Source organism: Prionailurus viverrinus, chromosome F2 (assembly GCF_022837055.1).
Source record: "Prionailurus viverrinus isolate Anna chromosome F2, UM_Priviv_1.0, whole genome shotgun sequence".
NCBI lineage: Eukaryota > Metazoa > Chordata > Mammalia > Carnivora > Felidae > Prionailurus > Prionailurus viverrinus.
The window spans coordinates 66675574-66703380 of NC_062578.1; the positions used below are offsets into that span (position 1 = coordinate 66675574).

Here is a 27807-nt window from a genome sequence, read left to right on the forward strand (position 1 = left end):
ATAAATGTTTGAATTGTATTTTCAGTTGTTCTTGGTTATCATCCTGATAACCTGATTTGCTTGCTCACTCCTTGACTGGCTTAGGTTTGGGCATATTAGAGAACTGGTTGCCAAGAAATTGGGAAAGAGAATAGCTGCCCCTCACCTTCTAAATATCTTGGGATTTTTCCCAAACAGAAAAGGTTTTCAGATGTTGAGCATTCCAAATGTCCACTAAATTCCCTCTAGCAAGGCAGATGAAGTGAGGGCGCCTGGGTGGCTTGGTTGAGTGTCCAACTCTTGATCTCAGCTCAGGTCATGATCCCACAGTTTCATGGGTTTGAGCCCCACATCAGACTCTGTGCTTACCATGCTCAGAGCCTCCTTGGAATCTTCCCCTTGTCTCTGCCCCTCCCCTGCTCACGCTGTCTCTGTCTCTCTCCAAATAAATATATAAACTTAAAAAAAAAAAGTAGACACAATGGAAGTTCTTCTCTTTCTAGATTATATATTATCACAGCAAAAAAGAAGGCTTCCTTCAACAATGGAAGTGGGATAGGCAAGAGGACAAAGAGGAAGGACTTTGTAAAGCAAAACCCCAAAATCCCTTGGACATGCACAACTTTCCATTCCTTTGAGAATGTAGTTGAAATACATACAAAGAAGAAAACAGGAGGAAACCTTTGCGACCTTCAGTTAGGTAAAGATTTCTTAGATATCACACCAAAAACTCCAAAACACTGTTGGGTTGATCTTGAACACTAACATCATCTACTCATTGAAAGACATTGTTAAGAGAATGAAAAAACAAGCCACAAACTGGGAGAAAATATATGCAGAGTGCATGTATGATAAACGGCTTGTATCCACAATATGTAAAGAACTCTCAAAACTCAATAAAAAAAAAAGACCAGTTAAACAATGGATAAAATATTTGAACATATACTTCACCAAAGATATATGCAGAAGGCAAATAATCACAAGAAAAGATGCTGGACATATCATTTGTCATTCCAGAAAGGGAAATTGAAATCACCAGGAGGGTACCACAATACTCCTAGTATGGCTGTAATCACAAAGACTCATCATAGATGTGGAACACCTGGAACTATCCTACATTGTTGGTGGGGATGTAAAATGGCACAACTACTCTGAAAACATTTGATGCTTTCTTAAAAAGTTAAGCCTACACCTACCATATGGCCCAGTCATTCCACTTCTAAGAATTTACCCAACAGAACTGAGAACATATGTCTACACAAAGACTTGTACAGGAATGTTCATAACAGCTGTCTTTGTAATAGCCCCAAACTGGAAACATTCCAAATGTTCATCAAAGGTGACTGGATACATTAATTGTGGTATATCAATACCATAGAATATCAATGATAAAAACATACGAACTGTTGATATACCCAACAACATAGTTGATTCTCAAAATAATTATGCTAATTGAAAGAAGCCAGGCCAAAAGAAAAAAAAAAAAGGAGTACATAGTTTAGGACCTATTTACATCAATTTCTAGAAAATATTAACTAAGATACAGAAAGCAGATTAGCGGTTGCCTGTAGGCAAGGTGGGTGGGGATTAAAAAAATTGAATTCCAAACAGGCAAGGGGAAACTTTGGAGGGGGGTGATGGCTATGTTCATTATCTTGATTATGATGATGGTTTCATAGGAGTCTATTTATGTCAAATCATAAAATTATACAACTTAAATATGTACAGTTTATTAAATGTCAATTACACCTCAATTTAGCTGAAAAATATATGTATAGAATGCATCAGTCATTGACTGAGTAATGATTCAGGAAGGAACTACCAAATGGTCTACCAACTTGGGTTATAAACATTGGGAAATTACAGTAAGTAGAAGGTTGGCAGCTATGGGTGCATGTTTCTTCAGTTGCCAGCCTGACCTTCAGATTTGGCTCAACTAAATCCAAAGACAAGTGCAAAGTGGGAGTCCAGAAGATCTGTAATATAGAAACCTCTTTGTCACATACCTGAAATTGAGTAGGATGGTCGCATGGGCTGTGACAGCCGATATGAGCTTGACTGCAGACAGGTTAAACCAAAGTAGTTCAGGAAATCATTCAGCACATTTGTCTCTGCTACTGATAAAAATGTTGCTTGGTTACCTGCATGGGATAGAAAAAAACCTTTATTTCAAATTAAGCACCCATAAGTTTAGCACCCTAAGTTTCCTGAATAATAATGCAAACATTCATACACATAACTTATTATCATCTCAAATCCAATAAATAAAAATGAGGAATGTGATTGTCTCTTCTGCAAAAGGTTATTAAAAGTTGTATGGTCTTAGGGCATGTGGGTGGCTCAGTCGCTTAAGCATCCCACTTCAGCTCAGGTCATGATCTCATGGTTTGTGAGTTCAAGCCCTGGGTCAGGCTCTGTGCTGACAGCTCAGAGCCTGGAGCCTGCTTTGGATTCTGTGTCTCTGTCTCTGTCTGCCCCTCCCCAACTCATGCTGTGTGTGTGTGTGTGTGTGTGTGTGTGTATCAAAAATAAATAAACATTAACAAAAAAAATTTTTTTCAGTTGTGTGGTCTCTCAGAGCCACCCCTTGGTAACAACACAAAAAGTTTTAAAATCTGCATTGGAAAATTTTTGTGAGAGTTTTGCTTTTCTGGTAAAGTTTGAGTTTTTCAAATATGATGGTCATATAATTTTGTAAAAATTTATTTTTCTGTTGTAGAAGAACATGGGGACCAAGAATGAAAAGACTAAAAATCTAATCCTGGCTCTCCTATGAACTCAATTTCCTTGTCTGCAAAACAGAGATACAAGAAGCACCTACCTGTAGTAGGTTTGAACAGTGGGCCCCCAAAATACATATCCATGACCTAATCCCCAGAAAATGTGAATGTTACCTTATTTGGGAAAACAGTCTCTGTAGGTAAAATTAAGGATCTTGGAATGAGGAAATCATCCTGGATTATCTGGGTGGGCCCTAAATCCAATGACAGTTGTTCTTATAAGAGAAAAGCAAGAGAGATTGGAGACTGAGGGGAAAAAGATAAGGCAATGTGAAAATGGAGGCAGAGAATCGAGGGATGAAATGGAACGATGTGGTCCCAAGTCAAGGAAACCAGTAGCTGGAAAAGGCAGGGAATGGAATCTTCCCTGGATCCGCTGGATTGAGCGCTCTGCCTACACCTTGATTTCTGACTGTGGCCTCCAGAACCATAAGAGTACCTTTTTTTTAATTTTTTAACCAATTTGTGGTAATTTATTACTGCAGCCTCAGAAGACCAATACATTAACTCACAGAGCACAAAAAAATGGGAATAGTACTACCAGCATTGTAGGTTTGCTATGAGGATTAAATGAGCACTAAGAAGAATGCTTGATACCTCACAGGCACGATAGAAGTGCTGAGTTTTTGTTTTTTTTTTTTTAATGTTTATTTATTTTTGAGACAGAGAGAGACAGAGCATTAATGAGGGAGGGTCAGAGAGAGAGGGAGACACAGAATCTGAAGCAGGCTCGAGTCTCTGAGCTGTCAGCACAGAGCCCGACGCGGGACTCGAACTCACGGACTGTGAGATCATGACCTGAGCCGAAGTTGGTCTCTTAACCGACTGAGCCACCCAGGCGCCCCAGAAATGCTGAGTTTTTACAAAAAGGAACTCTGGCGTCAATGCAGCTGATTGTTGATGACATCGCTTTTCTGGTCCGTGACTGGTAAGCTAGATTCCATGATACTGGTGCACCTTGTTAGATTACGGAATTGAAAAACTAATCACGACGATGGTGAAAAGGCCAAGAACGTACACTATAGAGGTTCTTTTCAAAGGAACACTCTATAAGAAAAACACTTCAAGTCTCAATGTATTTGGATCCTTCTCTTTAGTTGTCTCTACACCCCTTAATCCCTAAACGCAGTGTAGAAAGGAATGTACAGACCACAGGAGAAAACCATTTTTATTGCTCCCACCGGGAGCGTAAAACCCCACGGCGCCCTCGGAGTGCAGAGTTCTCAAGCAGATCGCTGATACCCCGGTTCCACACGCAGAAAACTACAATTCCCAGAAGGCTTTGGGCCCCGGGGCTGGTGGGGTGAACCTCTAAAAGGGGTGGAATCTAAGAGAAGGTCGTTGGCCGGTTCCATCGTCCAGAGCGGCAGGGGTCGCTTGGGCGGAGTTGGGAGGAAACGCGCCTCCATATTGGCTGGGAATAAAAAGGGCGGCGTTGAGCGCTCGGTTGGTCGGGTGGCGGGGATCCAGGACGCCAGGGCCCGAGCTCAAATTTCCCGGGCCGGGAGCGCGGGGCCTGCTGGGAAGGCGCCGGGTCGGTTGTGTATCGGGCGGGCGGCGGCGGCCGCGGGGGGCTTCGCCATGCAGAGCACAGACCTGGGCAACAAGGAGAGCGGCAAGTTGTGGCACCGCAAGCCCTCCCCGGCCGCTCGGGACGGGTAAAGGCGATGGGCTGCGGAGGGGCCTGGAGGCCGCGAGGGGCGGGTCCGCGTCCTTGGAGAGGCGTTGGAGGAGCTGTTGGGGATGGTCTTCGGAAGGGGTGTATGGCGCCGGGTAGGAGGGCGGGTTCTGCCTCTGACCCTGCCCCAGATCCCTGGCCTGGGTGATCTGTTGAAAGGCTGGTAGCTTGAGTCTCGCTGTGCCCCGGAAGCCGAGGTCTCGTCAGAGATCTCTTCCCGGTCCTGGGGGCGGGGGTCTGGACAGGATTAGCGTGGGGCAGGAGGCAGGTGGCTGGTGATGTGGGCGAGCCTTTGTGCCAGGACTCTGCCTAATTACCATAATAGCCCTGTAGTATTCCCGGCGCCCAGTAGATGCTCAGTAAATATTTGTTAACTATTGCAGTTGGAAAAGAACTCACGAGGAATGATGCAGGGGAAGGGGAACAGTGCACTTCGACCCCTTCCAAGTGCCCCGAGTTACCCATCTTGTATCATTGCATGTATTCAGACAGGCATGCATCCATCAGCTATTTGTTGAGCACCAACTCTCTCCCAAGCTTGGAAGCTCTGGGGGACGGCATGGGAACAAAACAAACTTCCGGTTTTCTGGAGCTTACACGTTAGTGCGTATGTAAGGGATGACAGGGGGTTACAAACTACCAGTGCAAGGTGGCCTCCTAGTACGGCCAGCCCTGCTGCTGGGTTTTTGTTTGTTTTTTAATAGACTTTCATTTTCTTAGGACAGTTTTAGGTTCACAGCCAAATTGAGAGGAAGGGACAGATTTCCCATATACCCTCTGCACTCACACATGCATAGTCCTCCCCCATTATCCATATCCCCCATCAGAGACATATATAATATATGTTGCAGTGGATGAACCTAGGTTGACACATCATTATCACCCAAAGGCCACAGTTTATGCTAGGATTCACTCCTGGTGTTGTATTTCTATGGGTTTGGGCAACTGTACAAGGACCTGTCTCTGCCATTATAGAATCACAGAGAGTATTTTCACTGCCCTAAAAATCCTCTGCTCTGCCTGTTTTTCCCTCCCTCCTCAGCTTTTCTTTTCATTTTGGTCCCAGATACTTAAACTGTTTGAGTCTTAGCCACTCCGGTGTGACTTTAATGGAAACCTTTGCCCCAAGTGGTGCCATCTTGGTTCCAGTGGTGGCACACAGATTGATCTTATTGCTTTTAATTTCCCAGAATTTCATAGCCTTTACTGCATCACTTGGATTCATGTTTCTTGTTCTAGTAACTTTGCTGTCGACCCTTTGGTTGCTCCTCAACAAATCAACAGACTTTAAGTGCCAGCTATGTTTGCTCAAAGCCTGGTGCTGGACGTCCCACTGGCTGCTTGTTTGGTTTCCAATTGCTGTCAGCCTCCTAGCAATGCTATATCAACTCTGAATAAAAATTGAATAAAAATTTTTGTTTAGAGTAGGGATTCTTCAGCAGGGATTTTCATTTCCAAACTTGGAGTTTGTATAAATCCTCCCCTTCTTCTGATATTTTCTAAATGGTCTGAAAGTTATTGCCAGCCCACAGTAATTCTATTTCTTGCTGTTAAAAAAAATCTGGATATACATGCAAGATTCAAAAACAGAAAAGAAACAAGTTTTATGCAAATGTTATTTGCTGCTTCCATGAAAATGTAGCTTTTTTTTTGTTCATTAAAGCTCATTGTTATCACGTGGAGTCAGATGGACTTTAGTTGAAGTAAATGTCCATTTACTAACTCTGTGACCTTGGGCAGGTTAATCACTAAGACTTTAAGTGAAGCTAATAATGCCTACCAGACAGGGTTGTCTTAGCACGTTATAAAGACCTTAAAATAGTATCTCAAGCATCTTGGTGTTTGGTAAATATTTGATTTTTTAATTATGTTTAAGGACTGAGAACCTGTCAGGCAACCTATGAGCAACTGAAAGGCAGTTGTTCCAAAATAAATGCTTGAGTTATATGAAAAACCAAAAGGGCAGAATGTTGCTATTAATTATGATTATGTCTAGGTGGTAGGGTTATAATCAGATTTATTTATTTATTAGTGTTTTTCTTTACCTTATTTTGAACAATGATCCTGGAATTTTGTGATCCCAACCCATAATAAAATGTTACAGAAAAAAGAGTGGAGGGAAAAGTCATTGGCTCTGTCTGATTTTAATTGCTGGGGAACATTTTGATGTTATTACACATTTATTCTCCCCCTCTCCCCTTTGGGGATGTCAAAGGAAAACCAAATCTGGACAGTAGTTAAAGTGGTAAAAACAGATTTTATTCAGGAACCATTGCAATAGAAGAGAGGAGACCTCAGTATAGAAATGGTCTCAGCTCTGAATACAGCCTGGGCAAGTGAGAATGTACAGCCAAGGAGCAGGGTGGGAGTCAGTGGGTAGAAAATTACTAAGATGAAACATCTAGGATAATGGGTTTCTGCCTAAACCAGCCTCTAAGGAGATTCTTGATGAAGATAGGCCAGGGTGATCAGATTGATCAGTTATCAAGGATGATCAGGTTTTGAGGGTCAGGGGTTATTTTATTTTATTTTAAGAGAGAATGTAAGCAGGGAAGGGGCAGAGAGAGGGGGAGAGAGAATCCCAAGCATGCTCTGCACTGTCAGCACAGAGCCTGATGAGCTCAAATCCATGAACCACAAGATTGTGACCTGGGCTGAAATCCAGTCAGTCAGACGCCCAACTACTGAACCACCCAAGCACCCCAAAGGGTCAGGGGTTCTAATTTTTTTTTTTTTTACATTTTATTTATTTTTGACAGAGAGTACAAGTGGGAGAGGGGCAGAGAGAGAGAGAGAGACACAGAATGTAAAGCAGGCTCCAGGCTCTGAGCTGTCAGCACAGAGCCCAACGCAGGGCTCGAACTTAACAAACCGTGAGATCATGACCTGAGCTGAAGTCGGCCGCTTATCCGACTGAGCCGCCCAGGTGCCCCTAAAAAAAAATTTTTTTTTCAACGTTTATTTATTTTTGGGACAGAGAGAGACAGAGCATGAATGGGGGAGGGGCAGAGAGAGAGGGAGACACAGAATCGGAAACAGGCTCCAGGCTCTGAGCCATCAGCCCAGAGCCTGACGCGGGGCTCGAACTCACGGACTGCGAGATCGTGACCTGGCTGAAGTCGGACGCTTAACCGACTGCGCCACCCAGGCGCCCCTAAAAAAATTTTTTTAATTTAACATTTATTCATTTTTGAGAGGCAGAGAGACAGAGCACAAGCAGGGGAAGGGTAGAGGGAGAGGGAGACACAAAATCTGAAGCAGGCTCCAGGCTGTGAGCTGTCAGCACAGAGTTTGAACCCGTGAACTGTGAGATCATGACCTGAACCGCACCGCAGTCGAACGCTGAACTGACTGAGCCACCCAGGCGCCCCTGAAATTTTTTTTACTTCTAAACCAAAAGCTCCATGAGGGCAGGGCCCATGTCCATCAACTACTTTTAGGTCCCGGCTTGTTCAATGTCTGACACATAGTGAGTTTCCAAGTACTTGATGAATATATGAACAGCAGCCATTTTGATAACAAATAACTTTCTGAACTGCTTTTAGAAATCACGGTCGGATTGCTTCTAGGAGAGCAGCGGGAGAAGAGGGAAGAGCGGGTAGGCAGGAAACTTCAAAGTCAGTGAAGTATATTCTAAAACCCGTATTTTTCATAGTAACAAGTAATGCTTGACATAGAATTAAATGTCTGTTTGTTTTTGACAGAATTATAGTGAACATCATTCACAGCTCTTCTGATTACCTTCCCAAAGTCTTGCGATTTTTGAACGTGGCTTTTGATAGCTCAGGTGATTGCTTAATTGCCGGGGACCATCAAGGAAATATCTATGTTTTTGACTTGTATGGAAACAGGTGAGCAGGTACTTTTGATATATACTTTATTTAACAAGTTATTCACTGCCAGTTTTAGTACCTGCTATTAATTATTCATTCAGCAAGATTCATTAAGTTCTGACTGTATTTCAGGTAACTTGTAAAACACTGTCACAAGTGCTGACAGGAGAAAGTGGGAAGGCATGGGAAATATGTTTAGATTTTTTTTAGAGAATTAAAGTTCCGGTTGGAACAGTATCTCTAGTAGCATGTTTTCCCTTAAGTTTAAAAATTTACTGTTGCTAACTTATCAACATCTGGTACTTTATCGGGCAATTTAGAAAGAACTTTACTTTGTACGTTATTGTCACAGTTTACACATGTAGCAGTTTTAAAGAATTGTTCCTCACTCTTCTGCCTCCTCTTCCTTTGCTGAACAATTTAGTACAGAAGCAGTTAGGTGGGATTGATCGAGGGAGTCATCCCTGCAAGGGGGGTAGGTGGGAGGGAGACCTGTCTGCCTGGCCAGAGTCAGAAGGTACCTGCATGGGGGTTGGGGCAATCACGGGCAAGGCAGAGGGCTTTGACGGAGTGAGTAAATATGTTGAGGATAACGGGGCCAGGTTTCTAACAATCGGAAAGGGGAGTTACAAATATGGAAAAGTAGAAAACTAGAATGAACGCCGTGGCACTGGATTGATATTGAATGTATCTGTCCGTACTGCTGGTTTTGAATATATAGACATAGAAATAAATAGAAATGTATATGAGAGAGTGAAGGAATTTTCTTTTTTGGAGGGGAGGGATGTGTGTGAGGGAGGGGCATAGAGAGGAGAGAGAATCCCAAGCAGGCTCCATGCTGTCAGCACAGAACCCGACCTGGCACTTGAGCTCACAAACTGTGAGATTGTGACCAGAGATGAAAGCAAGAATTGGACTCTTAACTGACTGAGCCACCCAGGCGCCCCTGAATTATTATTATTTCTTTAATATGTTTTTTGAGAGATGGGAGAGGGGCCTATAGAGTGAGCGAGAGAGAGAATTCATGCTGAGCATGGAGCCGGATGAGGGGCTTGATCCCAGGACCATGAGATCATGACCTGAGCCAAAATCAAGAGTCAGATGCTTAACTGACTGAGCCACTCAGCACCCCAAGAGTGAATGGATTATAGCTCTTTCCTAGCTTTGCCTGCTCATAGGACCTGGGAGCAACAGCACCCTGGTAGCAATGAATGTACCCAGTGCCCATTTGTTTTCTAAATATCACATTCTGCTCAAAGTAATTGGATCCTTGCAGAAATGGCCAGTTTCAGGATGGAGGCAGGGAAAGTACAAGGCGAGCCTGGAACGTTATGTAGCCAGAAAGAAGGAATTATTTAAAGAAAAAGTATCAAAAGGATATAAATGTCAGCTTAAAAGAGCTGCTTCTTTCCATATTGGAGACACTTTGAGTATCAAAATAAAAAATGATAGTAATGGGTCATAACCCATTGAGTAAAATAGAAATCTATAAATTCATGCTGTAATCAATAAACCGTTTCATGAGAAGGGATATTCACATAGTCACAAAGCACCTCCCCACAAAATGCTTACTAATTATAGGGGAGAAAAAGATTAATTTTACACTGAAGAAGTCTAGCAAACACCACACTAGTATCAAATGATTGAAGTCAATGAGTGGAGGGACCAATCACTGATGGGGCGCGGGGAAAACAACAGTCTCACTTCTATGGTATTCCTGCCAAAGAAGTGTAACCTGCATCTAATCAGTGGAGTCAGACAAAGCTAAATTAAGGGAGTGGGTAACAAGATGGCCTATAATCTTCCCAAGGGTCAAGGTCATGAAAGTTGTAGAAAGACCAGAAGATTGTTCCAGTCTGGGAGAGACTAGAGACGTGACAAGTAAAGGCGTGAATCTGGACTGATCCTTTTGCCGTTAAGGACATTACTGGGGACAACTGGCAAAATTGAATGGGGTCTGAGGACTGGGTGGTGGTAACATATAAATGTAATTTTCGTACAGTTGTATTGTGATTATATGGGAGAATTTCCTTGTTTGTAGGAAACGTGATCATGGTAACTTACTCTCAAATCGTTCAGGAAAGGAAGAGGTCTTATATAATTAATTTATCTGTGATTTATTAGGTAGAAATCTGTTAATCATTGTTTCTGCTCTTTACCAAAAAAGTAACAGTCACAATTCTCTCACCCTTTACTCTTGACCTAACCTACCTACCCTGCCAATCCTCAATCTTAAATCAATACAACTTTCTCTTCTTTGCTCCCACTGTTAAAGAAAACAAAAATAACTGTTGATTGATGCCGTTACAGAATAATGGACTTCAACGTTAATGATGCTTTCATTTCATTTGCTCATCAATAGTTATTACTTCTCCCACTCTCCTCCAGCGTTCCAAACCTTTGCCTGCTTCCTTGTCTCCTTGTGTTTGACCCCACTCTGACTTAACTACGTGGCCTCCTACTCATTAGAAAACAGACACTTTTAAGCTTCCTTTCCTCCTCCCCAGAGCAGCCTCAGATATATAACCATCCGTATCTCTTTGTCAGTTTATTCATAAAAATAAGTGATCCTAACTTCTTCCAGTGCTAATCTTGATCTTCTATAGCCGCCCCTGAGACTTTGCACCATGAGTGTTCCTCTCTTTTATTTTGTTCACTGTCCCTTTTCTCTCCGTCTGTAAAGCAGAGAGGTTAAGTGGCAGAACTGAGACTTGAAATTGGGCTTGTCTGATTCTAACACCCACTACGTGGGTTTCCCTCAGAAATCTTACTTGCCTAATCTACTGGTCTCTTTTCAATTTTCATCATACTATGTACTTTTTTTTTTAAGACTTTATTTTTAAGTAATTTCTACACCCAGCATGGGGCTCAAACTCATGACCCTGAAATCAAGAGTCACCAGCCAGGCGCCCCTCTCATCTTACTAAATACTCATTTTCCCCTCCTCCCTGGAATTTTTTTCTTTTGCTTCAAGGTACAGCTCTTTCCTGATTTTTCTACTCGTCTGATCATTTTTCCCCTGGTTTTGCTGACTCTTCTGCCAGTGCCTACCCCTTAATTGTGCTGCTCAGGCATCTGTCCTTGGGCTGCTCCCTTCCATGGTCCCCATATTCTCATTCATAATCTCATCAGCAGCAAGCCTAAGCTTTCAGCTGCTGTGCAAATACTGTTAACCCAGATCTGCTTCTACTACCTGCTGGATGTCTTCTATATTAGGCTGTCGCGTGCAGGAGCCACGAGCTGCATCGAGCCCTGGAGCCCTTGAAAGTTGGCTACTCCGGGGGCACTTGGGTGGCTCGGTCAGTTAAGCGTCCGACTCTTGATTTAGGCTCAATTCACGATCTCACAGTTCGTGAGATCGAGCCCTGTGTCAGGCTCTGCGCGGACATCAGGGAGCCTGCTTGTAATTCTCTCTCCCCCTCTCTTTCTCTTCCCCTCACCCCTGCCTCTCTCTCAAAATAACTAAATAAACATTAAAAAGATAAAAGAAAATTGGCCAGTTCAAATTGAGATGTGGTGTTAGTATGAAAGAAATAATGTAAAATATCTCAATAACTTTTATTGATTAAATGTTGAAATGATAATTATATATTAATTAAATAAAATATGTTATGAAGATTAACTTTACCTTTTTCCACCTTTTTCACTGTGGCTCCTAGAACATTCTAAGTAACACCTAAATGGCCTGCATTACATTTCTTGGACAGCACAGCTCCAAATGTTTTGCAAAGGCCTTAAACTCGACATATTTAAAACCAGGCCTATTTCCTAGCCCCAGACTTGTCCCTCTTTTGCCCAATCTTGAAAACTTGATTTTTTTAGTAAATTAAACTCTAGCTATGTGCCAAGTACTCTGCTAAGCACTTAGCATATGTTATTTCATTCAATCAACATATTCTCTCACTTAATCATCACAACAAGCTTATGAGATCTCTTTTCTCACCCTCATTTTGCACGTGAGGAATTCCTGATTCCTCCCTCTTCACCTCATGTTTGCTGCATCACCAAGCCTCTCTCCCGCTTAACTCCTGACACTTGTCCTGTTTGTCCTTTCCATTTATACCCGTAACTCTGATTGAGATGCTCTGTAGTGGCTTCCTTCTTTTTTGTTTTTATTTTATTCTATTGTAAAGTTTATTTCTTTATTTGGAGAGAGAGAGTATGCAAGAGGGGCAGAGAGAGGGAGAGACAATCCCGAGCAGGCTGCACACTGTCCGTTGGGGCTTGAACTCACGAACTGTGAGATCACGGTCTGAAACCAAGAGTCCAACGTTCAACCGACTGAACCACCCAGGCACCTCCTTAGTAACTTTCTTCATGGTCTCTTCTTGTCCCTCTATCCATTTGCCATTGCTGCCAGAATCCTCTTCCTAAAAGACATGTCTCGTCATAATTCTGCTATGCTTAAAACCTGGTAAGTAAAATCCAGATTCCTTTACATGCATACAGCACTCTTCATAATCTATTTTTGGCCTACCACAATGGGCATTCATTTTTCTGCATTTCATTTTCTTCATCTCTAAGGACTCCTCCAGCGTAAAATTTATGATTGTTGGAGGAATTTCTGATACTAATGCAGTAATCTCTTAATAGGTTTAATCTTGTTCAGCGAACGGCACAAGCTTGCACAGCTCTGGCCTTTAATCTCCGTAGGAAGTCTGAGTTCCTTGTGGCGTTAGCTGATTACTCTATTAAATGTTTCGATTCAGGTAAGAAATCCTCCTGTTTATCTTCTGAATATGAGTAGAACTTAGACTGATGCACTGCAAGGAATTTGCCAATCTGTATCATCTGAGGGGGTAGTCCCCACAAGACAGCACTCACTTCAGACATTAGCAACAAGTTTGGGGGTCCCGGGACCACCCTCACATCAGATCAGCTGGCTACAAATTCAGGGTTCCCCACAGCTACCTTTGGGTTTGATATTCACTAGAATGACTCAACAGAACTCAGGAACACACTCCACTTATGATAATAGTTTAATGCAGCGGAAAGATATAAATTAGAACCAGCCAGGGGCACCTGGGTGGCGCAGTCGGTTAAGCGTCCGACTTCAGCCAGGTCACGATCTCGCGGTCCGGGAGTTGGAGCCCCGCGTCAGGCTCTGGGCTGATGGCTCAGAGCCTGGAGCCTGTTTCTGATTCTGTGTCTCCCTCTCTCTCTGCCCCTCCCCCGTTCATGCTCTGTCTCTCTGTCCCAAAAATAAATAAACGTTGAAAAAAAATTAAAAAAAAAAAAAATAAATTAGAACCAGCCAAAGGTAGGACACGCAGGGTAGAAAGTGGGAGGCTCCCAAAGGAGAAGCTGCGGTTATCCCTAGGGACATAGTCCCCTCCCAGCATCAATATGTGGCCCTCCACACTGAGTATTGCCAAACCAAACATATACCTAAGCTTTGATGTCCAGGACTTTTATTGAGGCTCCGTTACACAGATTTATGACCAATTGGGTTATTGCCCACCTGTTTGAACTCAAATTTCCACCCTTCCTCCTCTCTCTGGAGGTTGGGCGGATATCACGTGGCTGAACGCCCTAACCTTCTAGTCACTCACATGATTGATCTTTCCCGCGTGGCCAGCCCAGTCTCTGAGGTTCTCTTCTTAGATAAGCCATCAGGTGTTGTCTGAGGGAGCTGCCGTGAATAACAGAGACACCCTATCACTGGGGAAATTTTAGGGGTTTATAGATTGTCTCCCAGGAACCTAGACAAAGGCCATACCTCTCTTTGAAGCCCCAATTCCTTACTATGTAGGTACAAGAATAATAACTTTCTTAATATAACCTATGTGTTTTATACTACATTGTGTATTTTTAGAACATTCTGTAAACTGAACCTCTTATTAAGAGAAAAGATACCTCAACTGTATTGTTTTTTTCTTGATAGAAGGACACCTGGGTGGCTCGGTTAAGTGTCCAACTTGGGCTCAGGTCATGATCTTGCGGTTCGGGAGTTCAAGTTCCGGATCGGGCTCTTTACTGTCAGCACAGAGCCCTCTTTGTATCCTTTGTACTCCCTTATCTCTGCCCCTCCCCAACTCATGCTCTCTCTCTCAAAAATAAATAAACATTAAAGAAGTAAATAAAGTAATTGATAGAATATTTTAAAAGATAGTAATAACAACAGTCACAACAGCGATAATTAACACTTACATAGTGTTTACTCTTTGCCAGGCACTGTTCTATGACTTTATACATGTTAATTTTAATCATCATAAAACCCACAGACATCGATATTGTTAACTCCATTTACAGATGAGGAAGCTGAGGCACAGAAGTAACTTAACCAAGGTCTCTCACGGCTTGTAAGCAGTGGAGCCAGAATTCCTAACCTGGAAGCCTAGCTCCAGGGTCCCTGCTCTTAATCACTACTACACTGTCACTGTGCACGTGCGAAGACAAACCAGTCGTCGTTCAGTGATGCCCAGACACAGTCTGTGTTTGTACAGCAGGGACTTCTCTTTCTAGTCTGTTTTCTCTGCATATGCCTCTTTTCCGTTCTAACAAATATATGATCCTATCTATACTGTCGTGTGGAGTCATTTCCTTTACTTCATTAAAAATATTCATACAGAAGTTTAAAATCAGTACAGAATATTCTACTCTATAGATGTTTGCAGCACCACAATTATTAAACCTGTTACCTGTCAGTGGCCTTTAAACTGTCTCCAATTTTTGGTGTTAAAAAAACACTACTGTCACACACAGAAGTTCTAAAAAACCAAATGTTTATACTCATCTGTGATTGCTTCCCTTGGATTCCACCCATTCTCTTCTTCTCTCTTAGTTCCATCTGTTTACAATCTGTTCTGTCTGTTGAACGCCCCACCCCTACCAATGAAGCCCCTTCTTTAAGATGTTTTCTCCACCTCCCCAGCTACCTCCCTCTTCACTGCTAAACCTTGCTTCTTCACGGCACCCATTGGTGGATTCTGATTTTTGCTTTCCCCACTCCACGCTGTTGAGACTTCTCTAAGGCCATTAGTAACCTCTGATTGTTTAAATGTTTTATTTATTTTGAGAGAGGGGGAGAGTGTGTGCGTGCACGAGTGGGAAAGGGGCAGAAAAAGAGGAAGAGAAAGAATCCCAAGCAGGCTCCACACTCAGCAAAGAGCCTGACATAGGGCTCGATCCCACGACCCTGGGATCATGACCTGAGCCAAAACCAAGAGTTGGACGCTTACCTGACTGAGCCACCCAGGTGCCCCAGTGACCTCTGTTTGTTTAAGCTCTCTTTATACTTTTCACCCTACCCCTCAGTAGCATTTAACACTTTGCTTTACATTAAGACCTTAGTTTTCATACTCTTCTCTCTCTTGGTTTTCCTCCTACCATTCTGACTGCTTCTCAGTAGTCTTTCCTGTGTTCTTTCAGTGGTCCCTAGACTTAGGGAGTTTTTACCCAATTAAAAAGAAAGTAGAGGAACAACAACCCACATGGGTTGTCAACTTTTAATTTTACCGACATAGGAAAAAACGATAGAACTTCATTTCATAAAACAAGAGATCGTTTTTAACATAAAGAAACTTAGAAGGATAGAATGCTAGATTAAAAGGTAGTACTTTCAGTTTAGCTTTATGAAAAACTCATGTCATTGTCCTTATTTTTCTCATTTCACTGAAGACCAATGAAAACTTGATCATTAACTAATGCCAGACTTCAGACCGGTGTTTGGAAACTACTACTCTCTCCCCAAGGGTTTCTCTGTTCCTCTGTTCCTCTGTTTTCAGTTTTGACCTACTTTGTGTCTTAATGCTTCCCAGATTTACATCTTGCTTTCTGATTATTCTCCTCAGTTTCATCTTCCTGAAAGAAAAAATTCTGTTCATAACAGTAAAACACGTTCACCACAGCAAACTTGGAAACACAGGAAAATGTAAAAGAGAACATAAAAATCACTTATAATTCTGTGACCCAGTGATAATTGTAATGAAGTTTTCGGTATTTTCTCTGCCGGGCTGTTTTCTGTACTTCTCTCTCATGCACACACGCACCTCAGGATCCATTTTAAAAATCAAATTCATGATTTCTTCTTCCCACACTGCTAAATCTGTTTCTCCTTATGTGTTTCTTAAATCAGCTAATAGTATCGCCATCTAGTTATATAACTAAACTAGCACCGTTGAAGTCTTAACTCGTCTTTTACTTTTATTTCAATACATCTAGTTGATCACAAAGCCCTTTGAATTTCTCCTTCATAACTCTTGACTTTATTCCTTTGTCCATTGCCACATTTGTATTTTAGACCTTCCTTATCGCCTCCTTGGATTATTATAGCAAAAGATAAATTAGTTGTCTAGTCTCTTCCTTCTTTCCACCGTATCCCTCATGTATCTTCAGAGTGCTCTCTCTGAAATACACAACAGATATGATACTCTTCTATGTAAAACTATTACAAGAGAAAGCCCAAACTCCCTACCACCACATCTAAAGCTGTTCTTAAACTCTTTTTCATTTGGCCTCATCTCCTCACATGCCCATGACATTCGCGTTACTAACCTGTTCCATTGTGCATTTTATCAACTGGCCAGCTTCCATTGTTGTAGGTGTTAACGATAAATACCTAGCTATCAGTTGAATCAGTCCTTGGATGATACATCGTGTTTTCCCTGTATGACTCTTATTTTTTACCACAGTTACCAAGGAACTAGTTAGCTGGATGAGAGGACACGAATCATCAGTATTTTCGATCTCTGTGCACGCATCAGGGAGATATGCCATCACTACTTCTTCTGATACGGCACAGCTGTGGGACTTGGACACCTTTCAGAGAAAAAGAAAGCTGAATATTCTACAGTCTGTGGGAATACAGAAGGTCAGTGAGTGCGGGGCACATCTTGGTCTGTTGTGCTTCTCTGACTCGTTTCTCGGTTAGCAGGATTTATAGATGATGTGAGAGTAACGATGTACTTTGTCCCACATAGCCGTGTTCTTATAACTCAGCAACAAGTGAAGCAGAGTGGCCCACGCGATGAAAGATGTTGCTTGTGGCTACAATTTCTAACTTACCGGGTTTTTGTTTTTGAAAAAGTTCAAACACGGAGCAGATTTGTAAGAATTTCACAGTGAATACATGTACGAACGCCATGTAGATTCTACTGTTAACGTGTTCCTATACTATCCTGTACTGTACTTTCGTTATTACGTTATTATGTTGTTGTAACACCGTATTAAGGTTCTATCCATCTTTCTGTCCCACTGTTCATTCTTTTCTTGCTTTTCATTTTAAAGTGAATTGCAGACATTAATGTATTTGCCTGTAAATACTTAAGACTGAATTTAATTGACTATGGCTCAGTATCTGTTGATGTGAAACTTACATATAATGAAATGCACAGATGTTTGTATTCATTTGTTAAGTTTTGTCAAATACATATACCTTTGTAACCTGTGCAATCCTATTATTACCATCATCCCAGAAAGTTCCCATATATCCCTTCCCGGGTAAGCACTATTCTAATGTTTTTTTACCGTAGATTAGTTTTGTCTGTTCTAAAATTTCAAATAAGGGGCGCCTGGATGACTCAGTTGAGCGTCCGACTCTTGATTTCTGCTCAGGTCATGACCCCCAGGGTTGTGGGATCAAGCCCTGCCATCAGTCTCCATGCTGAGCGTGGAGCCTGCTTGAGATTCTCTCTGTCTCCCTCTGTTCCTCTCCCCTGCTCATGCTCTCTCTCTCTCTCTAAAAAATAATAAAAGAAAATTTAAAATAAATACAACCAGTCACTGTTGGTATGTATGAAGCTTTTCTTCTTCAGCATGATTTTGAGATTCACCCATGTTGTTGTATGTACTAGCAGTTCATTCCTGTTTATGTATTTATTTATTTATTTTTAGTGTATTTATTTATTTGGGGAGAGAGGGCAGAGCACATGCAGGGCAGGTGCAGAGAGAGGGAGAGAGAGAATTTCCAAGCAGGCTCTAAGCTGTCAGCTCAGAGCCCAATGTGGGGCTCAATCCCACGAACCGTGAGATCATGACTTGAGCTGAAATCAAGAGTTGGACGCTCAACCGACTGAGCCACCCAGGTGCCCCATTCCTTTTTATTGTTGATCAGTATTCCTTTCTATGCATAAATCACTTTTTAAAAGAATATCCAATTCTTTGCTTTTATGGCTTAATTTTTTTCCCCCCATTTGATTAGCTAAATACTATTTTCAAGATTGTCTGAGTCTCCTATGTGATTGCTTTAGGTTATATTATATGTACAATATTGCTTTTACTTTCTTGGTCATTAACATGAACAGCTAGCAGGGCATGTCAACCAGAAATTTATTTTATAGTCTCCCTGGACATGTCAGAGTTCTTTAGATTGCCTTTAATAATTAAAAAAAGATAAAAGTTGTAGCCAGCTTATTCATCAGGGATTTAGGCCAAATATCTTAGTGGGTCTTTTCTTGTTTAATTGCTTTAGTGCTTAACTTGAATTTTAAATTCTAAAGAAGAGTGCCTTGGAATTGAACCCACAATGGAAACAGTTATGAAACAATGACACAAAACCCATCTGTTCTTTTTACCATGAAATTAAAACTAGTAGATGCTGGATAGTTGCCAATTCTAACCTTGCATTGTCATTTAGATATTTTAGTTTAACAGATAGGACTCCAAAAGTTAGTGATAGGAGAATAAGATTTAGAAAACATACGTATAATATGCAGTATGCATGTAAGTATTGTTCTAAAATAATAGTCTATATGTTACCTGCAAACGTTTTCTCAAAGGACCAGATAGTAAATATTTTTGATTCTGCAGACCAAGAGCAAAATTGAAGATATTATGTATATATTTACATGACTGTCTACAGTGAAATAATTTTCAAAAGGTAAAAAAGAAACATTCTTAGGTCCAAAACAAGAACCGAAGGAGGGCCTGATTGTTGCCACTCCTGGCTTATTCTGTTGAAAACAGGAAGTAGTTGTAAGCTAATCTTAAAGTAAAACTTTTAGGGGCACCCGGGTGGCTCAGCTGGTTAAGTGGGTGGCTCAGCTGGTTAAGCGACTACTCTTGGTTTCCGTTCAGGTCATGATCTCATGGTTCGTGAGTTCGAGCCCCACATCAGGCTCTGTGCTGACAGCGCAGAACCTGCTTGGGATTCATTCTCTCTCTCTCTCTCTCTTTCTCTTTCTCTCTTTCTGCCTCGCCTGCTCTTTCACTCACTCTCAAAATAAGTAAATAAATAAAGAAAAAAAAAGTAAAACTTTCATTCTTACCAAGTGTTTACTAAGTCTATGTATTTATTCCAGTTTCTGATTCTGTATTTCAAATAGAACAACTTTTGGGGTGCCTGGGTGGCTCAGTCAGTTAAGCTTCCAACTCTTGATTTCAGCTCAGGTCATGATCTCATGGTCATGAGGCCAAGCCCCGCGTCAGGCTCTGTGCTGGGTGTGGAGCCTGCTTAAGATTGTCTTAGGAGTGCATGTGTGCTCTCCCTCTCTCAAAAGTAAATAAATAAGTAGAACTTTTGTGGCTTTTTTTTTGGTGATACATGGTGACAAATGATGCTGTGAGTTTCATTTTATGATGGCCCTTTTTTTTTTCTTAATGTTTATTTGTCTTTGAGAGAGAGAGACAGAGAGACAGAGAGACAGAGAGACAGAGAGACAGAGGGAGAAGAGCATGTGAGCAGGGCAGAGAGAGGAGATAGAGAGTCCCAAGCAGGCTCCGAGCTGTCATGCAGAGCCCGACTCAAGGCTTGAACCTGCAAACTGTGAGATCATGACCCAAGCTGAAATCAGGAATTGGACACTCAACTGACTGAGCCACCCAGGCACCCCTATGATGGCTCTTTTTAATCTAAAATACCCTTCTGCCATTTTTGTCCTATGACATTATTATTATTTATTTGTTTAAAAATTTTTTTTTCATGTTTATTTATTTTTGAAGGAGAGAGAAACAGCATGAGCAGGGGAGGAGGAGGGGCAGAGAGAGTGGGAGGCACAGAATTCAAAGCATGCTCCAGGCTCCAAGCTGTCAGCACAGAGCCCGACACAGGGCTCGAACTCCCCAACTGCGAAGTCATGACCTGAGCAGAAGTCGGATGCTTAACCGACTGAGCCACCCAGGTGCCCCGATTTATTTATTTATTTTAACGTTTATTTATTTTTGAGAGACGGAGACAGAGTGCAAGTTGGGGAGGGGCAGAGAGAGAGGGAGACACAGAATCCCAAGCAGGTTTCAGGCTCTGAGCAGTCCACACAGAGCCTGATGCGGTGCTTGAACCCCTGGACCGTGAGATCATGACCTGAGCCGAAGTCGGATGCTCAACCGACTGAGCCACCCAGACACCTCTCATTTATTTATTTTGAGAGCAACCAGGATAGCTGTCCTGGAAAATGCCCCAAATTCTGGATTTGTTCTCACTTTTCTTCATTATTTCATTTAACTTATTCTCTCATTTGTATTTCTTGTAAGCTAAAGGCTTGACTAGATTCATGTTCAACATTTTCAATGAGCCGAGCCACTAACCTTATGAGTAGGATGCAAACAGTAGCAGCATTCGCCTTAGTGTTGGCTTCAGGAGGGAGGGGGATGGTGCACACAGAGCACAGTACAAGTCAGCTGCAGCTGCTATTGTTTCTGCTACCCGTTATTTGGTTCTGTTATGGGATTATCTCAGCCCAGTCAGATGCCTGTTTAAAAAGCCGCAAGGTAACTGTGTTGTATTTCTTTCGAACTACATGAAATGGATGAACGATACCTCTTCAGCAATTCAGAAACCCGAAAGTTTTTAAATAACTTACTTGGCGGCAAAATCCGATCTTGCCTAAATTCATTTGGCAGCAAAATCTGAACTGAATTGACATGAGGCTGAAATATTAATATGTTTGAGTATGGAGTATTGCCCCAGGTTCCACACGTAATGTTACAAAATACGCATCATATTACCTTTCTTAAAGTGGAAGTAATTCTGAATTCTGGAACATATCTGGCACCAAGGGTTTCAGATAAATAACCGTGGACCTTTGATTTCAAAATGTTTTTAAAGAACCTGTCATTCTGGGGCACCCAGGTGGCTCCATCAGCTGAGCGTCCAACTCTTGGTTTTGGTTTGGGTCACGATCTAACGGTTTGTGGGTTCGAACCTCTGCTGTCAGTACAGAGCCCACTTGGGATTCTCTCTGCCTTTCTCTCTGTCTCTCTCTGCCCCTCCCCCACTAGCTCTCTTTGTCTCTCAAAATAAGTAAATAAACTTCAAAATAAATAAATAAGTAAATAGATAGATAGATAGATAGATAGAACCTGTCATTCCAACATCTTTCCACTGGGTTTTTGTACCTGGCAGTAGCAGTAATCAATACCAATAACAATAGATAACCCATTGTTGAGTATTCACTGTGTACCTTACACTTCATTTAGTTATTTTTAAACTTAAATAATTCTAAAAGTAGATACCATTCTCATTTTACAAATGGGGAATCGGAAGTTCAGAAACACGAAGTAATGTGCCCTGGGTCACATAGCTTACCAAAGACGCGTGGTTTGACTGTAGGCCCGTCTTACCCCAAAGTCATTCCAGGATACCATACTGCCTCTCAGGTAAGCCAGTCATGCCTCTTCCTATTAGTAGATTTTGATTATTTTGTTGATGTTTGAGGTAGAATATTTAAATTAAATATTTAGTTTGGGATTTTTGAATAAATCCTAGGATTTCTGATTACTGTGGTTCAGTATATGTCAGAGAATGTTTTCTGATGGATGTAAGAAAACATTTGACAAAGAATGTGTTGCCAAACTTAATTCACTTTTTGTGCACAGTTGGCGCTTGCTAAATTTTTACTCAGTTGTACGTTTGACTTAATTGTACATTTGCTCTTATTACCATCTTGAACTCTTAACTTTCAGAAGAGCTCACAGGCCTCTCAAAAGTGAGTTGGACGTGGGTTCGAGCCCCGCATCAGGCTCTGTGCTGACAGCTTGGAGCCCAGAGCCCGCTTTGGATTCTGTGTCTCCCTCTCTCTCTGTTCATCGCGCCCCCCCCTCCCCGCCCTGCCACTCGCACTCTCTCTCTCTCCCTCTCTCTCTCAAAAATAAATAAACATTAAAAATTTTTTTTAATTCAAAAGTGAGTTGGAAAGCCTGGATTTTCCTATTTTACAAGGAAAACTGCAGCCCCGCCCTGATGCCCAACCCTCCAAAAAGTATGTTTTGCTAGTGCTTTTGAAGTTTTTTCTAAGCTTTTTATGATTGTCAAGACATGACACTATCTAAATAATGACATGATTCATTAGGAACAATTTTATAATCATTAAAATCTGGCAATTAAAATCACAAATCTAGTAATGAATAATCATGTAGGCAATAATCTATCACAGCTCTTCCCCTAAAATAGCAGTTGGTGCTCATTAACTTTAAAGCTTTTGCTTCTCCCAGAAGGAATAAACTTTATTACTTTTCTAGAAAAATATTGCTAATTATAATAAAAATCTTAAGTTACTTTTTTCCACATTGGTTTTGAAATAGCGTCTCAGCCTTCATTACAGATCACAGGGTATTCACTGCACATGCTTTCAGTAAGAACTTCCGGTTATAAATCTTCCTGAATCTGTTGGCGAATGATATACCAGTGATTGTCTTTGATAAAGTGGGCCAAGGACAAAAGTGAGGGTTGAATCAGGCAAGGGCAGCAATCAAATTAGCATTTTTTATTGTGTCTTATTAGCATTAACACTGAGTAGATTGTTTTAATTAACCAGTATGTCCCATAGTGTACTATGTAGGTATGTGTGTAAGGGCTGTGTTTTTTTATCACTATTTGCTTTTGAAAAAAGATACTATTATATGTATATCAGACAGAACAGTTCATGATAACAGCCTTCAACTATTGTTATAAAAATAACAGGTTTCCATTCCCTGAAATTTTTATAGTAATATCATTAACTATTAGAATCATTTCTTAACTGTGTATATATAATAGCTTAGGTGAAAACATAAATTACATGGAAAGTTGCAGAAGTATTTCATACAGGTGCCTTATTGATTTGTTATTTTTGTAACACCGGAAACAGCCACAGTAGATGTGACGTTGACCCTGCTTTTCCCCTGGACCTTTTTGGCCCGCTCCCTCTCATTATTGTGATGACAGCCATATCCTGATTGTAAATACTCAAGAGACGCTCCAATCCAGCATTAAAAACGTTGAGTGCTTCCTCCCCGAAGAATGTAGCATTTCAAGAGAAAATAGGCCTCCCTCTGACACTAGTAAATTCTGAAGGTGTGTGACAAATCAGGGGTCAGAAAAGAGACTACAGATTGTCCAAGGGGTTCTGCCTTCTTGGTGAATCCCTGTTCCTGTCCAACACAAGAACAAATCCTATGTTCAAATACAAAGTATTACAATAAGCTTGGATGTAGTTAAGTCTATTCTAGATGGGAATGAAAGAATAAAGAGCTAGAGATGTAGCTAAGGATTAAACCATGGGAAATATCTCAGGCTATTTGAGGAGATGTATTTTGAGAAGATGGGCAGGAATATTTTGTTCTTAGGGTATTGGTTTCTTCCATTTTCTTTACTTCTTTGTTTTCCTTCCTTCCCTCCCTCCCTCCCTTTGTGTGCTTTACACAAATGACACAAAATTTTATTAGAGGCCATTGAAAATCTTATGAGAAAATGGTGAATTTTAACTAAAATTTAATATTATCAAAATTAAGCAGTGTTGGGACACCTGGGTGGCTCAGTCCGTTGGGTGTCTGATTTCAGCTTCGATCATGATCTCATCATTCATGAGTTCAAGCCCCGTGTCGGGCTCTGACAACTCAGAGCCTGGAGCCTGCTTTGGATTCTGTGTCTCCATCTCTCTCTTCCCTCTCCTGCTCATTCTCTGTCTCTCTGTCTCTCTGTCTCTCTCTCAAAAATAAATAAGCAGTAAAGAAATTTTTTTAAAAAGTAAGCATTGTTTAGTGTTTATGTATAGAAACTAGCAAAAAATGGTATTTTCACATTTGCTATTAAGTTCAATCTCAATTGTCCATTAAATAGTCATGAATAAAATACCATGTTTTTGTTTTCAACTTTTTACTCTTATAAATAATGCTCAACAAACATTTATGTACATTTATCTCAAAGCACTTTGCTGATTTTTTTTCCAAAGGATTAACTTTTAGAAGCCGACTGACTAGTTTAGGAGTGATGTGTATTTTCAAGGCTGTTGGAATGTGTTGTACAATATCTGTAACCAATTTTTATTACCAGCAGCCATGTATAACAGTGCCTATTTCCTATACTCTCACCAACATTTAGTATTTTTAACATTTATGAGTAGCCAGTATTTCATTGTGTTTATATTAGTATATAGTTTGTAAATAGAATACATATGTTAGCATATGTAGTTTGTGTGCATGTATATGTGTGTGTTATTTTTATAGTAAATTTGATACTCATAAAATGCTATCATTGTTTTCATTTCAATCTTTTGTAAGGTTAAATGTTTTAAAATTTTTACTTAGTATTTTATGAATTGCCTAGTTATTTTAGTCCCCTATTTTTTATTTAAGAAACTTTTCCTTTTAGTTTATGATAGTATATGAGATATCAGTATTATCCCATCATATGTTGTAAATGTATTTTTTTATTTTAAGGAAAAGTAACTTTTTTTTTTTAAGTTTTTTTTTTTTTTTTTTTTTAGGGGCACCTGGGTGGCTCAATCGGATGAGTGCCCAACTTCGGCCCAGGTCATGATCTCATAGCTCATGGGTTCGAACCCTGTGTTGAGCTCTGTGCTGACAGCTTAGAGCCAGGAGCTCACTTTGGATTCTATGTCTCTGTCTCTATCCACCCCTCCCCTGCTTACTTGCTCTCTCGCTCTCTCTCTCTCAAAAATAAATAAACACTAAAAAAAGAATCTTAAAAACAATTTTTTTTCATGTTTATTTATTTTTGAGAGAGAGGTAGGACAGAGGATCCAAAGTGGGCTCTGCACTGAGAGCACTACGTGGGGCTCGAACTCATGAATGGTGAGATCATGACCTGAGCCGAAGCCAGACGCTTAACCAAGCCTGAGCCACCCAGGCACCCCAAGAAAAAGTAACTTTTTAAAAGAAAAATTGACTACTTGTATTACTTTATTTTATCTTATTTTGAGAGAGAGAGAGAGAGAGCATGCAGGAGGGAGAGAGAGAGAGAGAGAGAGAGAGAGAGAGAGAGAGAGAGAGAAGCTTAAGCAGGCTCCACACTCAGTGTGGAGCCAGACACGGGGCTCGGTCCCACAACCCTGGGATTACGAACTGAACAGAATTCAAGAGTCGGATGCTCGACTGAGCCACCCAGAAGCCCCAACAACTTGGATAGTTTTATTTTTTTTAATTAAAACAAAAAAAATTTTTTTAACGTTTTATTTATTCTTGAGACAGACAGAGACAGAGCACAAACGGGGCAGGGGCAGAGAGAGAGGGAGACACAAAATCGGAAACAGGCTCCAGGCTCTGAGCTGTCAGCACAGAGTCCGACGCGGGGCTCGAACTCACAGACCATGAGATCGTGACCTGAGCTGAAGTCGGACACTTAACCGACTGAGCCACCCAGGTGCCCCAACCTGGATAATTTTAAATTTAAAGAGGGCTATGGGCTATATGATCATTATGTGAACAATAATTGTTTTTCTCCTTCTTTAGGTTTTCTTTTTACCATTAAGTAATACCATCCTCAGCTGTTTTAAAGATAATTCCATCTTCGCCTGGGAATGTGATACTCTTTCTTGCAAATATCAACTGCCAGCTCCACCTGAAAGCTCTAGTGTATTATACAAAGTGTTTGCCGTGACCAGGTAATGTGCATTTTACCTTTTTATTAAGTTTTTTGGGGGGGGTTTTGTTTGTTTTTTGTTTTTGTAATCTCTACACCCAACATGGAGCTCAAACTCATGACCCTGAGATAAAGACTCACATGCTCCTTTGACTTAGCTCCTCCTCCCCCACAACACTGAGAATTTTTTTTTTTTAATTTTTTTTTTTCAACATTTATTTATTTTTGGGACAGAGAGAGACAGAGCATGAACGGGGGAGGGGCAGAGAGAGAGGGAGACACAGAATCGGAAACAGGCTCCAGGCTCTGAGCCATCAGCCCAGAGCCTGACGCGGGGCTCGAACTCACGGACCGTGAGATCGTGACCTGGCTGAAGTCGGACGCTTAACCGACTGCGCCACCCAGGCGCCCCAACACTGAGAATTTTTAAGAAATCTAGCTTCCAGTAAAATTTTACAAATTTTCATTCTGTTTTCATTATCTTACGGTCATATGAGAAAAGTTTCCTTCAAACTGACATATGAGCTGTAAAACTTTTTACTGTATTGTGGCAAATTTCAAATCTACAGAAAAATATAAAAATACATGAAGCCCTAATTAGAGTATTCTTTTTATATTTTTTATTTAGAAAAAATTTTTTTTAATGTTTATTTATTTTTGAGAGAGAGAGAGACAGAGCACGAGTGGGGAAGGGACAGAGAGAGAGGGAAACACAGAATCGGAAGCAGGCTCCAGGCTCTGAGCTGTCAGCACAGAGTCCGACGTGGGGCTCGAACTCACAGACTGTGAGATCATGACCTGAGCCGAAGTCAGACGCTTAACCGACTGAGCCACCCAGGTGCCCCCCTAACTAGAGTATTCTTATTAGTTGTAATAATCAACTAATAGCCACCTCTATTTTATCTATAACTCCACCCATTACTGCCTCCTGCTACCTACCTCGTTGCCTTAAAGCAAAGCCCATGCATATCATTTTATCCGTAAGTATTCCAGTGTGTATCTCTAAAGGAAAGAGTCCTTTTCGAACATAACCGTAGTACTATTACCACTTTTCTCCCCCAAGTTTTTATTAAATTTCAGTTAGTTAACCTATTACCACACTTTTAAAAATGAATAATTTCTTAATAGTCTCACGTATCTAATCTTTGTTCAAATCAGGAATCAAGGTTCACACAGTGTCTTGGTTAATATATCTCTTTTTAAATTTTTTCTTTGCAGCTTATTTAAGGAACTGGTCATTTGTCTTATAGCATTCTCTGTATTTCCAGATTTGCTTTTTGCATCCCTGTGGTGGTGTTTTAATGTGACCCTCTCTCATCTGTATTTCCTGTAAACTGCTTACACCTATATTTTTTGTAAATTGGAGGCTTGGTCTGATTCAGGCTTGATTTGGGGGCAAGAAGCATGATAGGTGGTTTGTGTACTTTCATCAGGAGGAACGTTTCTCTTGTGATATTAGTGGTCATCGATGGTCATGACCTAGATCCAGTATTGCATTTGAGGTTAGCAAAATGGTGCTATGCTCATTCTGTCATTCCTTCTTCCCTTATTAACCAGAATCTTTCTAAAGAAAAAACTTCCTCTCGTTAACTCTCTGGTTACTTTATAGGTTGTAATGAAATGCGGGATAAATGCTTAATTTCCCTTCTTTTAAAAAAAATTGTTATGAAAAATAATGAATTGTTCATTGGCCTCTTCCCAAGGTAGCCAGTGAAGGCTTTTGCCCTTAATCTTTGTGAATGAATGGATTTAAATAGTGACTGTGATTTAATCCATTAACATTATTCTTAGTGATGCTGCAGT

At 41.0% G+C, this 27807-nt stretch overlaps 1 protein-coding gene across 8 annotated transcripts in view; it reads left to right on the forward strand.

Annotated features, from left to right (window-relative positions):
* Nucleotides 1-4215: 4215 nt before the first annotated feature.
* The window catches only part of TBC1D31 (TBC1 domain family member 31), a 75039-nt gene continuing 51447 nt past the window's right edge, over nucleotides 4216-27807 (forward strand). For 6 of the 8 annotated variants that reach the window (XM_047842196.1, XM_047842198.1, XM_047842199.1 and 3 more), the window contains exons 1-5: nucleotides 4216-4417; nucleotides 8142-8288; nucleotides 12864-12979; nucleotides 16904-17082; nucleotides 25875-26026. In XM_047842196.1, the coding sequence (XP_047698152.1) occupies nucleotides 4341-4417; nucleotides 8142-8288; nucleotides 12864-12979; nucleotides 16904-17082; nucleotides 25875-26026 (671 nt within the window). In that variant the 5' untranslated portion in view covers nucleotides 4216-4340. Of the gene's footprint in view, nucleotides 4418-7750; nucleotides 8289-12863; nucleotides 12980-16903; nucleotides 17083-25874; nucleotides 26027-27807 lie in introns of those variants that run through there. The other 2 variants (XM_047842203.1, XM_047842204.1) reach the window with 1 other exon arrangement.